The 18,462-nt window shown below is 28.1% G+C and overlaps 2 protein-coding genes across 9 annotated transcripts in view; one reads left to right on the top strand and one right to left on the bottom strand.

The window, feature by feature from the left end:
- Nucleotides 1–18,462, bottom strand: part of LOC129948277 (blood vessel epicardial substance) — a 199,107-nt gene that overhangs the window by 65,629 nt on the left and 115,016 nt on the right. The gene's annotated exons all lie outside the window — the stretch shown is intronic.
- LOC129948276 (uncharacterized) lies at nt 6,057–17,930 on the top strand. Its single transcript, XM_056059210.1, has 3 exons — nt 6,057–7,269; nt 15,964–16,169; nt 16,265–17,930. The coding sequence occupies exons 1-3, from the start codon at nt 6,500–6,502 to the stop codon at nt 16,711–16,713; spliced, it is 1,425 nt and encodes a 474-aa protein (XP_055915185.1). The 5' UTR covers nt 6,057–6,499; the 3' UTR covers nt 16,714–17,930.

Below are 18,462 nucleotides of genomic sequence, written 5' to 3'. Positions count from 1 at the left end.
TTTATATAAGAAATAAAAATTTTTAAGAAATGCTACTTAAATTGGTAAAATTTGTTTTCCAATAAAAATCTTGTTAACCAAAATAGATTTTGAAATCAAACTCTTTTATCATATGCAAAATATTGTTGGTAATTGTATTTTTTTTTTTAGAATATTTCAACTCACGACTTTTTATAACAAGACAAAGTTACAGACGGGATGGGAAGTTAATACCCTTTCAGGTAGGAACTTTTTCCCGGTTTCTTTCAATTTCTTCTGGACACCCTGTAGAATGAGTTTTAATACACAGACAAAAAAGTTGTCATATTAACAATCGTCGATATTCAACCTGGAATTTGGCCAAATTGTCGCATTGACTACCAAAATAGTCAATATGACAATCTTGTTCTTTAAAATTGACTACTGGATAGCCAATAGAACAATTTTCGATTGTCAATTTTGGGTAGTCAATATGACAACAAAAGTAGTCAATAGAAAAACTTCGGTAGTCAATATGACAATTTGGTTGTTATCGAGAATTGTTGTGTTTACTACCGTCGTATTGATTACAGCTGTTGTCGTTTTAGTTAATATGACAACCGGAGTTTCAAATTCCTTCAACCAAAGTTGTCATATTGACTACAAAAGTTGTCATATTGACAAGCGAAAATTGTTATCGGCTTAAAATTGACTACCAAATAGTCATATTGACTACAAAAATATTCAAGAGAATGGTTTTTTTCGTTCCGTGTAACAGGCTTTGATTGAAACTAAATTTTTCGCATTGTAAATTATATTTTTAAAAAAAATCATTTTCGTTTTATTAGAAAAAAAAAAAACAATTTAAATGATGCAAACTTTGATTTAAAACTGGTCAGTTAAATTATGAGCAAAACTGTATCTTACTTATTTTGTCTAAATTTTAAACTTGTACACATTTGAGGAAAATTATTGTCATCATCAGTTTTTTTTTTACTTTGAACTAAAAAATTAATAGACTCAATACCAATGTTATTCTTTGGCAATACAAAATTTGTAAATTATGACCTTTTTTAAATTGAGGGAGGATGTGAGTTAAAAATCGACTGAAATTGTTCATTCAAAAACAAAAGCTAAGACTAGAAACTAACCTGGTAAAAATTATACAAACAAATTGAATAGGTATGACAAGAATTTTGTTATAAAAGTGTGCCCAGACCTTTACGAAAGATATAAATCACCGTCAAACAAAAGAACTATTAGAACTTCACACTTCATATCTATATAAAAAATCTTCTTAATTTTATTAACACTAACTTTTAGTATGGTACTTATCTGAAATCCTTGACACAATGTAATTAAGTTTCATAGTTTTTGTTAAGTTTTATCAATTATTTTACGTTTTGCCTACATATGTTGATATGTACTGAGAATAACCTACCATCATTTATCAACAAATAACCAGACTTTTTTCAAGTTCATATCAACAAATCACCGTCATTATAATTAATCTTTGGACTTTAACCTGCAGGACTTTCACCTTTCTATATACAGTAAATAAATAATACGCATATTGATTTTCTATTGAAACTTTATTAGACATTATTATGACTAAATTATTGTTAACCAAAAGGTTGATTTTTGTTTTTAAATGTATCTTTATTTTTGACACCACGTGATATTTTTTGTGACACACCTTTTTTTATTGAATAAACTGACCTAGGCGATTATTTGAAAAGTGATAAGCGAAAACTGTCCAAAAGTTTATCACTATTCTTAGAATTTAAATGACCAAATTTTGTCTACGCAAATGAAGAGGGAAAGAATATTATTTTTGAAGTGATAAGTAGATCGTTATAATACTGATGTTTAAAAAGATTTTTTTCGACAGATAATTTATATTTAAAAAATATTATATCAGGTAGATAATCAAAATCAGGTGATGGTATTGCATCAGTCAATTTAAAAAATACCATTTATCGAAAAACTGTGACCAAGTTAAGCAAAAAAAAGAAGAAGAAGTTACTTCCTCAGACGTCAATTGAAATGAAAAGTGACTAGAAAGAACAATTCTTCCAATTTATGTGGAACCTTACAAATTGCACGTCCTCCACCAATTGTTTCCTTTTTAAATACAAAACTTCATATATACAAACAATATGATTAAAATCTATTTATTTATTTGTTCGTATAATATGAACGAAAGGTACGTACAAGGGTAAGAGCGGGGTACTCCTATCAAAATGATAGTTGAACAAAGATAACCGCCGACGCTCGCCATCGCCAGCTGCCAACAGAGTTATAATTTATAACAACCTGATCCATCGATACAAGCGAATTGAGCTTTGCAGGGTGTTATTAGATAAATATTTCACTTGAATTATTATTCGTAAATTTAATTTTTCTAATATTTTTTATAGAGCAATTTTTTTCTTCTTACAAATAATTGTCCGAAGGAAGTGCTCAAAACTGCAACAGAATTTGCTCAATAAAAAAAATCCAAAAATTGAATTTGGACATATTTATTTTAAGTCTATGCTTAGGAATATTAAAAAAAAACTCCTCAATTAGGAATATGTCAAGACAGTCACTGATAAAGCATCGGTTAACATCGACCACCGAAATCAAGCATCAATAATCGCTGCTAAACTAGGATGCGCTCAACCCTGATAACTTCCAACTAGTGCACTTAACAACTTTACCAAAAAATGTTTGTAATTTTGATTTTTAGAACTAAGAGAAGTATGGTGAACAAATTTAGCTGTGTTTTCGTAGAATTTTGTAAAAATTTCTTGAAAAAATATGTCAGTTAATTTTCTATAATAAATTTGTTATGAATTAAAATAAGATCAGAGTCAATATCGTTGTTTTTTTCAATAGATGTTTGAGTGGAAATCTGTATATTGCACAATAATCACGTGTTTTTTTTAACATTTTAAATTATGCCGAAAACGTCATTTTTGGTTTAATTTAAAATTATTTTGAGGGTAACATATGACTTTTAAGTCCTGTGGGGTTTCCCTTCTGGAGCAATACAAACTTTTTTGTATGTTCAAAGAATACAAATTTGTTCACAAAAATTTTGTATGGGCACTACTGTTATTCTTGGTTTAGAAAAAAATGCCTAAGACAAATCTGCTTAAAACCAAATTTCAAAGTTTGTACGAAGTTTGATAGACAGAGGGACGCAATCAGGGGACCCACTTTGTTCATGACATACTTTATTAATTTCCCATAGAAAGTTATTATAAACGGTTCGATTTTCCAAATTGAAAATTTTGACATTTTTTAGAAAGATGTCTGTGCGTGCGTTTGTACGTACGTTCGTACGTTCGTACGTCCTTACATCCATACGTTCGCGACGTTTTTTTCTTAATCAAATAATAACGCAGAAAGATACAGAAAGGGCTCTCAAGAAAATTCCGTGCTTGGTTTTTTTACCATAGCAGTTTAAAAAAAAGGTGAACATTTTGGTTAACCCTAAATATCTCACGAACCCAAAACGCTAAAGACTTGAACTAAATTGTATATTATATATTGTAACATGATACCAAACCAATATATTTTTGTAAAAAAATCTTTTTTATTAATCAAAAAAAGTGAAAATAAATTTGTCACCTCGAAAATTTTCCGAATATAAATGATTTTATCTGCAAAACAATTGTGCACAACGAAAAATAATGTTTTTAACGTCTCTTTAAATTTTGAGAAAAATCTAATTGGCATTTTGTTTATAAAAAATAAAAACCTAATTACTCAAGGATATTAAAAATAATTTTCGACTCAAATAACTTTGCAAAACTGTTTGATCATGACTTCAAACTAAATTTCTCTTATAAGAAATATTGTTTTAAACATTCGGAAAAATTTTGAGAAAAATCGAATTAACAGTTTTTTTTACAAAAAATAAAAACCTAAACAAAAAATTAATAAAAACTGCTAAAAACTGATTTTCGACCCAAATAACTTTTCAAAACTTTGCGATATTGGCTTTGAACTGCTTTTATCTTTTTTTAAAAAAATATTGTAGTTAACATTCAGTAAAATTTTGAGAAAAATCGATTTTACAATTTTTTAGAAAAAAAAGAACCTACAAAAAAATTAAAGTTCGTAAAAAATGATTTACAACTCAAATATCTTTTCAAACATTTGAGATTATGGCTTCCAACTAATTTTTACTTTTAAAACAAATATTGTTTTCACCACTGGGAAAAACTTTGAGAAAAATCGAATTGACAGTTTTATTACAAAAAATAAAAACCTAAACAAAATTTAATAAAAGATAATAATAAATTGGTTTTCGACTCGAATTACTTTTTGAAAATTTGACATTATGGCTTTAAACTAATTTAATTTTGTCAACATTCTGAAAAATTTTGACAAAAATCAAATTAACAGTTTTATTAAAAAAAAAAACCCAAACAAAAAATTAATAAAAATTGATTTTCGACTCAAAAATCTTTTCAAAACTTTGCGATATTGGCTTTAAACAACTTTTATATTTTAAAAAACATTGTTGTCAACATTCAGTAAAATTTTAAGAAAAATCGAATTGACAGTTTTCTTACAAAAAACAAAAACATAAAAAAACAAAACAAAACTTGGTAAACATTTACTTTCAACTCAAATAGCTTTTCAAAAATTAAAAATATTGACTTTCACATTTTTTATTTCACAGAAAAAATTGATTTCGGTATTTAGTAGTTTTTGTTATAAAAATCCAACAGTCCGTTTATCATAAAAAAATAAAATCTACAAAAAATAATACGCAAATTTGGTAAAAAATTGATGTTCGGTTCTTGATACCTCTCAAATTAATTTCATTCACCCAATTTATAAACATTTAAGAAATGCTACTAAAATTAGTTTTCGACTAAAAATCTATTTAACAAAACTAGATTTTCAAACTAAACTATTTCTTTATATGAAAAATAATTATGGTAATTTTCAAATTTTTTAGAATAATTCAACTGACAACTTTTTTAACATAGCACTAAAACGTACAAACTTTTAAGCAAGACAAATCGACAGAAGGGATGGCAAGTTATCTGTGGGGTTCGCATTCCAGCCTCTTTTCTTTAGTTAAATAAATATAATTTTATCTCTAGTAAAAAAAATTCTTGTATTCATTATCAAAATGAAACTACATATTAAAAAAGTGAAATTATTGGAAAATATTGTTACTAAAAATGGCAGATGTATTTAATATATCATTATTAATGGCCAAGTCTTATAAGCCCTGTTTTGACGAAACAACTAAATTAGGAACACTTTTTCTTAACAACTTTGTTTATGTACAGTTGTGTTTAGGAAAACTTCAAGATGGAAACTTTGTATTGCTTAAAAAATTGTGAAAAAGAAGACATTTTTAGTTTTCTTTTACTTAAATCAACTTTAGTTTGGAATTTTTTTGACCTGAACTACCACTTTGATCGAATTACTGTTTTTGATTGATTTTAAAAAAAAAAACATTTGTATGGAAGTACCTACTATAAAGAAAATACCAGCATCTACAAAGAATGACTAAAAACTCAGCTGAACTTTGCACCTAATGGAACGATTTCTCATAACTTGTATTTTGATTTGCTTTTCATCATATCTTTAAAACATAAAGTTCAAACTTCAAAACACCTTGTAAAATATAATAAAATCATAAAATGTTATATTATGTTAAGCTGTTAAAAGATCATAATCATAAAATAAGTCTACACAAAAAAAATCTGCCCCTAAGTCAATTTTTAAATATTTACATACGATAACTGATGACTGATGATGATAAAGACTCTGACGTCTTCAATAACTTATAACTTATATCTACAAAATATTATTTTAAATTTCCATTGAAAACAAACTGTTATGGAAAAAATAAACCCTTAGAAAATTTTACACAATCTTAACTAATAAAACAAAAATATATGATTAAGAGCAACAACAACAAAAACAATATCATATCATCAATGGCGCTTATTTTGCTGAAAAAAGAGCAAATTATATCAATTTAAAAAGAGAATTGAGAATAATTGAAAACAACAAATAAAGAGAAAAAATTTAAAAATAAAATCCTATAAAAGTTCTGCGAGGTCTCTGAAATAATTCAAACTAAAAGTTTATTTCGCGACGAGAACCACGACGACGACGACGTTTACAATCGTATCCGTCGGTATATAAAGAAAAAAATAAAAAAACGATCGTCAAAATTCTAATTTCTCCAAATACCTAGATTTGCATATATCTAAACGGTCGTATAAACCCGCTTTCAAACTAACAACTATTCCTTTTTTTTCGACAAAAGATCCCATTTTTTTTAAACTTAACTGGAGAAAGTGAAATCAAAGTGATTTATAAATTTAAACAAAATAAAAGTCATTTTTGTCAAATTTAAAAAGAAATAAAATCAAACTTTTTTTTTCTTGGACTTAAATGCAAATTATATATGTGTCGACTGTGCGTGACTGAACTTTTAGACCAATTTAAACTTTCCATCACCTTTTTTGCTCTATAATTAAAAACCAAAACAAATATATCAAAAAATTAATTAAAAATGTGCCAACAGCAACAAAACGATATGAATTCACAAATTGAAATTTTTCTTGAAAACGGTATGCCGCGCAAATTTGGAAAATCTGTTGCGAAAACTCTTAAAAAAAGAGCTGCTGCGGCTGCTGCAAAAAATAACAACAACAACAAAAACAGAACTAACTGCACAAACTGTCCCAATTGTAGTGGATGCATAAATCCCAACAATGATTTCCTAAATAATCCTTGCGTCTGCAGTTATAGCAGCACAAGTGGTAATAGCAGTGCCGCCGAGGATGACTCCTCTTCGCCTCTAACCGATGATGAGATTTTAAATAAATTAATTCGTTCTTCAGCATCATCAGCAAAAAGTAGTAAAAATAATTCAACTACCGAAGATGAAGACTCAGATGAATCACTGGTTGATTCAGATACTGGATTCCGTAGTAGTCGTAGGAAATCATCATCGAGTCAAGTTAAAATTAATCAAACTGTGCGACCGTCAGGATGTCCAATGGCAGCTATGTTAGCTGCTAGAAACAAAATCATTGGTACATTATCATCAGCATCCTCTTCAGCATCCGCATCCACATCTCCAGCAGTAACATCATCATCTGCAACAGCAGCAGAATCTCATTCATCAGTATCTTCGATAGGAGCCGAATCGGCTTTGGCCATATCAACAGAAACAACATTAAAAGATGATCTTTTGGCTATATTCACAAAGCTTACAATAAAAGTCATCCACAGATTTAACCAAATTTCAACAAAAGTGCAAAAATCTAAAACATTCAGGTAAGAATAATAAATCGATGATTTTAATTTAAGACTGTTAAAAGCATGAGGGTTACTTTTTCTCTTGTTTTAAACACTTTGAAACATAGTAAGGGACAAAAGCTAAATTTTATGTTCGAGTTTTTAAATTAAACAAAATTAATATTTTTTTGCAAATGAGTGAAATATATTTAGATAAACTCTAGTTTAACGTCACTAAACTGTTAAGTGTGGTAAAGTTCTTGTAAATGATTTCATGAGATTCCTTATGAGAACTTTAAAACATATCTTATGAATGATATTATCCCTTATTTTGTTTTGCATAGTTTAAAATAATATAAAAAAAACCTTGTCATTTGTGTTTTAAAAACGAACGTCTGATGATTGCAAAAAAAAAAAACATATCTTTCAATGTCTCAACCCTCTTTCTATAGTATATGATGTGTTGTGCAGTGTTAATGAACTTCCCATCAGAAACTAGACATGAGATGCTTTAAGGCCGAGTACAAAAAAAGTCCCAAGAGAGAATACAAAAGACCACATTCTTGTCCATTCCTTATAGTTTTGTGTTCTGGACTTGATTTATACATATAGATACTTTTTCTCTTAAACAAAAAAATATAAATACATCTTTCCGGTCTTTTGTCAACCTGGATTATTTCTTTTTGTTTGTTAAGTTAAAATATTCAAAACTGCATTTATCAGTTTAGCCAAATCAGCAAGTTGTAAAACGTGCTCTAAAAATAAAAATTCGGTTCTTTTTTTTAAATACATTTACTTTGTTTTGTTGCTACATTTTGGTGACGCAGGAATATTTTTGAAATATATATTTATTTAAATTTTTAAATAAAAAAAAAAACATCTGTGCCAAAAAATAATGTAGCAATTTATTTGTCTAAAAGAAAATAACCTAAGACGTTTTAAAGGCAATAAATAATTCCAAACAGAATTTTTTGTCCTTCTATTAATTATATAAAATATATATTGAAAATTATATTTTTTTTTTAAATTAAGTAATTTATTTAATAAAGATGTGTTTATTCGTTTTATGCTTAATAAAAAATTCAAAAACCGCCCACAAAATCAAAAAAATCAAATCCAATTCTCTGCGCCAAAAATGAAGAGGGAAAAGTTATTTTTAGATCGTGACTTTTTTGTTACCTTTCTTACTGTCGGTTGTCCCTTCAGTTTGGTCCAAAGTCGAAAGTCCATCTTTAGGTCATACCTTTTATATGTGTTTCTTTATGTGTAGGTATAAGGTATTCATTAAATTGTAATAAATTTCAAACCCAGCAAAAATTGTTGGTGGAGAAAAGATTTAAAGATTATGGGAAGGCACCTTTACACTACTTGAGCTAAAAATAAAAATAAAATTGTTGTATAATATGCGAAAGTGATCGTTGTCATGTGGAACGAGAATGTTATTTAGTCTTAAAGAAAAGGTCAGGGGACTTGTTTTATTTTTATTTTTCTGTAATTTTTCTTGTAAGATTTAAAATTCCGGTACCTACATGAAGGAAAAAAAAACTTTGCTAAAATTGGGAACTTTAAAGCCCCAAAAAAAAGAAGAATGACTGGGGCCAAGTCATTGAGATTTGTCGGTAAATTTTTTCCTCCTTTCTCAAAGTTTTTTTTTATATTTTCTTACTCTCAAGACGATGACAACATGTGGTACAGAGGTTGTTATAAAAATTGCCTTGTTTTCTTAATGTAGGTTAAGCCTTTTTCAAACGAATTCTGGATTCTTTTTTGTTCCTTTTTTTAAGGGAATATGTACAAAAAAGGGAAGAACTCGTGCTTGTTTTTTGTTTTTCGGAGACGATAACTCCTTCAGATGCCAATCATATTATTTAATTGAATTTTGACAGATGACTTAAGGCATGTTTTAAAATGGAAAAAAATAAGTTATGAATTATTTTAAACGATAATTTTGACAAATTTATTCCATATTTTTCTTTAGTTTTTTGATAAAGTGACATGACATTTGCTGGTTTTTCTGTTTCAAATTAAAATGTATCATACAACTTGAGACGCATTACATTATAAAGACTCTTGAAACATTATCTTAATTTTTCACTCGGGCTGTTCAAAATGAAACCTCTTATTGAAAAATGGTATAAAGTTTTATCTTTAAAGCTGCCTTTTTACCAAAGTGTTCTGTTTTCTTTGTTTTAAATTAACATTTTTCGTTATAAAATTCAAACAAAGTAAATTAAAAAAGTCACGTTGTTTGAGGTTAAGATGATTCCAATAATGCAGTGCTTAATATACAAAGGAACTGCAGACAATTATGATAAATCTTTAGAAAAGGTCTGAGTTTATGCACCAAAAACTACCTAAAAATGTACAAGTAAAAACATTTTACTATTGAACGAAATTTTAATAAATAATCATTTTTATTTTCTTAATTATTCGTGAATGTACGACATGAAATTTGCATAAAACATAAATTCTTTGTACCCCTGCTGATGTTTAATTACTTCAAAGTTATATTAGTAACTATTACATACTTGTTTTACAAGATTATAAGATTCAATCATAAACAAAATATGTTGTCAAAATACTTTTTTTTTTAAAAAATCTAATTATCAAGCACTATGAGAAACCAGAGAATAAAATAATAAACTTAAGTCGTATTTAAAAAAAAGATGTCATAGTTATATTGAGCTTTTTTAAGCTTGTTATTATGGTTCAAGGTTTTATTTCCAAGTTTATATGATCCAGTTTTAAGAGTGTGTATAAAATACAAACCCCAAACGTTTATTTATTAATTTTATTCACAATCAAAGTCTACATATATTGTTGCTTTATAATTTTAGATCAATTGGTCATGCTTAATATTCTAATCTACTTTATTCAAATTGAAAGAAAGGCATTGTTTTATTTTTATCATTAGCCAAAAGTTAGCTACTTGACAACACTCACGTCCACTTTCAAAGCTCAGACCATACAGGGAGTAAAGGTACAATGTACCTTTCCTTCTAGCCCCCCAAAGTCAATAAACCAGACAATAAATTACTGCCTTCCGATATTTATCAAACATTAAAAAATAAGATAAGAAGTGAAAGATTAAAAATCAATTAATTATCTTTATTCGTCAGAGCAGGTGTGGTGGTATGGTGGTAAGGTGGTTAAAGTTCTTTAACTTGAATAAACGTCATATAAATCAGAATAAACTTAGTTTATTTTTCGAAAAGATTAAAGTACGATGTATTTATTTGTTTATTTTTATTTTTTACTATAGGTGTGTAAAAAGGTAAAATAGTGATAGTAATTTTGTTATCATTTTTATGATTGTGATAAAAAAAGTGTTTTAAGTCTAAAAAAAAGCAAAACCGTATCAATATCTAAATGTATCTTGGATTTTTAACTACAATTGAGTTAATTGGATTTTTTCGTGATTAAAATTTTAAGAAATTCAAGAAAAAGAATGAAACCTCTTTACATAGTCAAAGAAACTCGTTTTTTTTTTCATTTAAAACAAAATTATACCAGTCATAGTTACGTTCACAGCAAGTACAAGTTTGTATTTAAAACTTGGCTGTTTACTTTTATAAAGCTCTTACAATAATAATCGTATTCAAATACAATTTTCCGCTTTTAAGTGAATGGTATAAAATTCACTTAGAAAGGAAAAAATCAAAAAATGTACGTTATAATTTTCTATCGACACAAACATATCCTATCATATGTTTTAAGTAAATAATAATTGGTATAAACTGGCCTAAATCACAAAATTAAATCCTTATAGATTAAACATTGATAGCAAATGAACTTAAAACTTCTTTAAATGTTCACTAAGTCATATTCTTATTGGTATAAACTGGTATAAATCACCAAAAAACATTAGTAAGGACCAGTTTAATAGCGAATATTTTCTTAACATGTTTTCATTCCTACTTGATAACTTTCTTATTTTTATAAATTGGTCTAAAAAACTTTTTAAAAACTTCACACAATAATAAAAATGTTTCGTCAAGACGTAGAACTTCTTCTGAATTCTAATTTTACAAAGAAGAAAATACAAACAACAAAAATGCAAAATTTATTTTTTCAAAATTGGTATAATGTGAGGTACATCTGTTTCACGAAACATTCCAAAAAAGAAGGAATATTTCGTTTGAGAAATATTTTTGCATGACTATGCGTTGCGTACCTAACTAATGAATGCACACACATTTTCAGTCAAACGTGAAATTATTCAACAGTCATATTTTCATCCCCCTACAATCGTCATACCAACAGTTCTAGAGCTTTTTGCTCTACAAAAACAGTAAGCAAATGAAAAACAAGGAATCGAATGAGAAGAACCAAACTCAAGGATATAAACATACTCGTAAACAGCAAAAAGATGAAAATAGAGATACAATTTCATTGAAGTGCATTTTAAAATCATGTTTGTTGAATGATGATGATGATGACGAAAGATGACATTAAAAACCAAGTCACAATCACATAACATACATTCATGTATGGTGTATTTATGCACCTTGATATAATACTAGAAAAGTATGGATACAATATACAAACACTATAGTGTGTATTGCATTTGTTTTGTTATTGTTATTTTCTATTTATATGAATTTTAATAAGGTGTAGGTATCACTATCATTATAACTATTTGTTGCACTGGAATATTGCATTAGGGAAGCTTGGCATGTTATAGGCATACATGCATATTTATGAATCATGTTTTATGGTAATTAACAAAATGTTTTCAATGCGTTTTGCTAATTTATTGGTATAAACATATAAACATATTTAATATTGACAGGTTAGGTGATAGACATAGATAAAATATTTGACGCAAAAGATAGCGAATGAAGTGTAATTTGCTAAATGTCTATAATATCTCAAAAACTCGCAAATAAATCAAATAATGTGACAGGTTTAACTGGTATAATTATACTTTTTACTATACTTTGATCACTTAACTTTGCAAAACCAGTGTTTTTTGTTGTTGTTTATTAGGATAAATAAAAAAAATAGATAAAATGACAGGTTCCGTCAATAAAAGTGAGTGCCAATTTAACAAATGGAAGTATTTTGGTAGTTATGGTAAAGTTTATCATCCTATCACTTTATTTTGCCTAAATTTAGCTGTGACCTTTTCTCTATTTATTTAAACCATGATTTTTTGTTTAACATTTCTTCGTTAGACCTATTTTCCACCTTGTTTGAAATGGTTGTTTTATTTCAAAAATTTCACCTCAGGTTTTATTAAATCGATTCTTCTCTTCAAAACACGAACATACAAATAATATAAACCCACACAGTTATACCTTTTTTGATATACGAGTAGATACGTATAAATTTAAGCACATTTTGTAGTTAGAGGCAAGCGCATATTTCAAAAAGCAGATGAATGTTCAAAATACAAACATTTATCTGGTTCATAGCAATAAAACTCAAATGTAGAACATGGTTGAATGATTTCATTCATTCTATAGAAAGGTATAACTTTTTTTTTGTTGTGTTTTTGGAGTTGTTGTTATAACTACAATTTATCACATTTTGAGCTTGATGGATTTGTGTTTTATAATCAGCTTTTCATATATTTATATATGCTAGCCCTGTTTTACCAACCATACGTTCCTACTAAACAAGAACAAAAAAGTAGTACTAATTTGTTGGTTCGAATAAGCCAACAAAACACTTAAGAGAGCCTATCTCATCCTACATACCTTCATGCATTTCATAACGGATATTAATGTTGGATAATATTATGAAAAATAAGAAAAAAATTGCAAATTAAATGGTAAACAATTTTCCACTTTAATATGCCCGATAAGCACACTTAATACTTAAAAACGCACAGCCACACAAAAAGATACATTCATCCTGCAGGCTAATATTTGTATCTAGTAGATACCTATACTACACTTACTATACTTAATGACTATAATTACATCTTTACGCTTTTATACCTATCGCAGAATACTAGTACTGGGTATAGGAGCTGTATAGATTCAGTCTTTAGTCTTTATACACTTATGTATATCTGAATTATTTACTTTTCTTGTAGTTGTTGTAGTTGTTGCGTGTAAATTGTGAATTGAACACTATATATTTGCATGAGATAATGAAGTGTGATTTCCCTGCACCACTAGTGGGATTAATTTTTCCCGTCTTGACGTCGTCATTCGTCGGTGATGTTCTTGTCGGTGATCTCTTTCACCGGGACAGAGACATCGAGTTTAATGACTAAACGCACATCTCACAGGTGCAATGTGATTTGTACTTATACGTGTTTACGATATAAATGGAGGACTTCTTGAGATACCTATAAAATGTACTCTCAGAGATTGACGCGTTTCATTCGATAAACAGAGAAAAAAGTATCTACTGCGGGATTTCTTGTTGTGCGCGTTGAGTGCATAAACGTCACGATTCGTGTTACCCACAACTCTATAAAATGTGGATACCTATTTCTATCTACTTAACCTAGGATGCGGAAAAATGCTTTTAGTGATTGGATACATGTTGGTATGCAAATTACTCTAAGTGCATTTCTGTGCCTCAGATAGGAATGTGATCCTACAACTTGGGGGATATCAGAAGTCATTTAGATATAACATGAGAGTTGTAAAATTTGTCTCATTTTATTTTTATGTAATTGGTATTAAAAAAATGGGAAAAATCATAAAACATAGAATAAACATAGAATCGGTCATAATTCTTTTAGTGTGCTTAACCTGAAGATAAATATGAACTTTTAGCATCAAAATTTTATTAATTTACTTTTAAAAGGAATTTAATGAATCATTTTGAATCTTGTTTATGATTCACGTAAAACGAGAGATGCCAAAACGATTGAATTAAATGATAAATGTATTAAAAAAAATGTTGACAACAAAATTTATATGAAGTAAACAAAATTTATATGAAGTAAACAACTTGTATGTATTATTGCTCTCGTTTAAAATATTTCCATACTTCCTTTTTACAAATACTTGTGTATGTATATAATTTAAATCTGATACATCCGTAACAAGAAAATATATTCAATTAAAGTCTTTTTAAACAAACGAAACAAATTAAATTAATTTACAAAAAGAGTCATACAACGAACATACAATATGGCAATGTTATTTTATATTCAATATAAATATCATATTACTTATAGTTGATTGATTTATCAATATTATATAATTATATTTGGTATTTTGTATACATTATTCTTTGGATAAACATTCATTAACATAAATTGTTTTGTCTGATGCAAACAAATATTCGTATGCGTGCGAATTTATGATACAAAAAATCGAAAATATAATTTAATTTATGGAACGAAAAGTAAACTATTTGCTTGATTGGAGATTGTACAGAAACAAGAAAAGTCAAGGTTGATCTTTATAATTACTCTTTTTGTATTTTATTTTTCTCGTATTTTAGTGGTGTCGTCGTAGAAAGACAATTGAATGCTTAATTTGTATTTTTGTGACAAAAAATGAAAACAAACCTCAAATATTTGAATTGCGATTGATTTAGGTAAAACATAGAATAACATAGAATAACATAGATAACATAGAAAAAACATAGAATTATCTTTTGAAACTCAATTATGTCTTAGACACACAGAAGTTAGTCCATACAATATTTAAGATTCAAATTTAAAGGTAAATTGCTTAAGTACTGCACATGTTTCCAGCAATCAAAAGTCTTCAATAATTACCTTGAATATAAAATTTTAACCAAATCGTTATTTATCTCTTGTAAATCATGGCGTTAAAAATATCTCCTTTTGTGTTTCTGTACAAAAATACAAACTTCAAGGTTTGTTTTCTTAAATTTGAATAAAATGCATTTTTTTGGTACTTTATGGCGCCATAATCATGTTCTTGTATCGATTTTGTATTGCTACATCGCTATCAATAAAAAGCATCTTAAATTTCTTTTAATAACGATTGTGCGAGGTAACCCTTGCAAAATTTTTTTTGAATCGCCTGCGGTTTCAGTTCCTTGAGGTTATTATAAATCAACCACCAACTGTCGAATTGTTGTTGGCAAACATTACATTTTTCCTATTGTTGTGCGTGATTCCTATAAGGGAGTTTCATGATTATGATTACCGTGAGCTAGTTCATGATGTATTTTCCTATAAAAAATACACAGCGAGAAAAAAATACTCATATAATTTCAAACATCGAAATAACGACCAATACAAAACTTTAAACAAAATCAAGTTGAAATTCCTTAACTTAAATCGATATAAATTGATCTCACTTTATTAAGTTATAAAATGAAGTTAAAAATAAAGTTTAGGGATTTAAAAAATTAATTAACGAAAATTTATTATTTTTTTTCTCATTCGACTTTTTTTTTAGTGTACAAACTTTGCCTTTGATTTATTTATACGTATAGTTTTTTGTTGTTATTTAGTTTTCTGCTTTAAAGTTTGTTTCTTATGGCCCCTTGCATTTAATTTTTTAATTTTATTTTATAAATCCGATTCGTTCGTTCGTTGAGGCGAGTGCGTTTTAGCACGTACGCCACTTTTGCAAAACACGAGACTTTTCTTTGATTTTTCAGATGCAGTGTTGCTATGCAACAAAACGCGATTGATTCATTTAAATTACTTCACACAAATGACAGGGTCACACTTAAGTATTTTTAAAATTTTACAAAAAAAGTAAAATGCAAATATTTATTTTTGTAACAATAAAAAAAAACATTGTATATTTATGTTATTTTTCTTTGTTTGTTTCTTTTTAGAATTTTAAGTAAAACAACACAACCGGCCCATGTGATAGCCGTAAGCATTGTTTCATTTGTTTTGTTGGCCGTATGGCCAAATCTACTCGAGAACGAGGAGGCTGCATTGAATGCAAATAAGAGACGTAGTGGTTTAGCATTGGTTACGTATCTAGGAGCATTTGCAACACATTTTGGTGCACAAATTTGGATGACATTTGTCTCAGGTAAGCATCGCATCATCGAATTCCCCCAAAAATTCACACCTTTCATTCATATGAAACTTTTGGCTCACCAACATCTGTCTTATTTTTAATTGCAGGTCTTGCATTGTACTTTGCTCTACCGCGACACACCTTCGGTCTTTGTCAGCAAATCCTGTTTCCAAAATATTTTGCCATGAACTCAATGCTCAGCATCCTCACCTTGATACTGTTTATCAAAGTCATAGCCGGCCGTTGGGAGTTCTCGTCGTATGTACAAGTTATTGCCCTTTCAACTTGTGCTGTCATTGAAGTCACTGTCCGCCTTTATTTGGCTCCACCACTCCTACGTTTGATGCGAGAAAAACACAAGTTCGAGGTCACTGTTGGCAGTGGACAAGAAATCGGAACACTTGAACCTGGTGACTTAGTCAAATGCCCCCACTATCAAGGAATTCACAAGGCATTCCGTCGCATTCATATGACAGTTGCCATGGGCAATATGACAGTTTTGGTGTGTACATTCTTGCATCTGCATTATTTGGCTTCCAAAATCAGCGTTGGATAAGAATGCACATAGTACACCCACTACCTACCTACATCATCCAAGATAAAATAAAAGATGAGTCAAGAAATCATCATTGGATCCAAAGTAGATATTTAGAAGCTCCTAAATTGGAGTTGACCCATAGACAAAAATATAGAAGAAAAAATTAAGATTCCTTCAAAAGAAAAGAGATTTTAGACAGAAATATGTTAACAACAATCTAAAGACTAACAACGCCATTCGGGCTAAAAATATGAAATACATTTCAAGCATAAATAAAATATTGAAAATATTTGAATTATGTCTGTGATATCTAAGCAAATTCGGCAAAAGCAGGAACTTTTGTTAAAAAATCAAGCCGAATACGAATTATAACCCAAAAAAACAAAACCCAAGGGGTTAAGGTTGCACATGAAACAAAGAATCATATGTAATGAATTTTAAAGCCTATCCCACGCATTATTTATTAAAATGCCAGAAAATATAGAAACAACGTATGCCCACATGATAATATTTAAACAAAAAATAGCATCCTTCACATCATCCTAATTTATAAAATATGTATTTTAAAAAATATCCCAGCGAAAATTTTACGAAAATTAAAATTTAATAAACTCATTTACTTTCATTTTAAAAATCAAAAAAATTAAAATTATAAGATTATATAGGTACATCATTTTTAAAATTTATTAATAATTATATAAAAAAAAAAACAAATTTAATTTTATTATTTATTTTAGAATTTATTTAAATCATAACAGAAACAAAAGTTATAAATTTTATGTATGTTTGTATAATTGTGGATCGAAAAATGTTTTCTTCTCTTGTGTTAAAATTTGTTTAAATTCGAAAAAAGCCAAAAATAAATAAATTAAATTTAATAATTATTATTGTGTATGTTCTTGAATATTTTATGCATGTTTTTATTTTTATTTTCATTTTTATTTTTTCCGAATCGATATTAATGTTTTTTAGTGATGTATTTATTGTGTTTTTATCTAAGTTTGGCAAGAGAAAGAAGGAGACAAAAAGTATTACTAAATATTGTGTTCTGTTTAAGAAATTGTTTAGAATATAAAATTTAGGTTATAAGAAAGTTAAAATTATTTAAATTTAGATAAGAAACTGAGAGAATCAAAAAGTAAATGTATCTCGACTTCCAAGAGTTGAGTGACCAGAAAATGAAAGAAGATATGAATCAAAATATAAATTATGGTAACAAAAATTTAAAAATTTAATTTTGTGTTTTTATTTTTTGTTGAATTTGATACAATTTAACAAAAGAGTTTCTTGTTTAATTTATATTTATCATAAGTTAACATAAGTTAAAGGCGGTCAATTAAAAGGTAAGAACATTTGCAGTAATTCCTCAATATCTTGACACTGTCTGATATGCTTTGGAAAGTATGGTCAAGGAATAGAGCTGGCGATAACAACGATTGTTGAAAATGAAAGTTCATATGGACCTGTATAGATTTTTTGAGGAAATAGCAGTGAATAGAAGTGAAACAGCACTTTATTGAATGCTATAAAGAAGGGTAAGAAAAGATAAAAGAAAAGAAACGGTTATACAATTGCATAAAAGTAATCTGCATGGCCTTGATGCAAGGCAAACCTAGATCTAAATTCGTATGAGCTTCCAGGACGAGCACTGCTTGGGTTTGTGATGTGATTTATAATCCTTTCATTGTTTAATTAGTTATATGAATTCCAGACCTGTAACTCCTATGACTTTAAAAATTAGAAAATCTCATCTTTTTCTCTGCAGTT

The sequence above is a fragment of the Eupeodes corollae genome, chromosome 2, assembly GCF_945859685.1.
Source record: "Eupeodes corollae chromosome 2, idEupCoro1.1, whole genome shotgun sequence".
NCBI lineage: Eukaryota > Metazoa > Arthropoda > Insecta > Diptera > Syrphidae > Eupeodes > Eupeodes corollae.
This window is presented reverse-complemented; position numbering and strand designations above follow the sequence as displayed.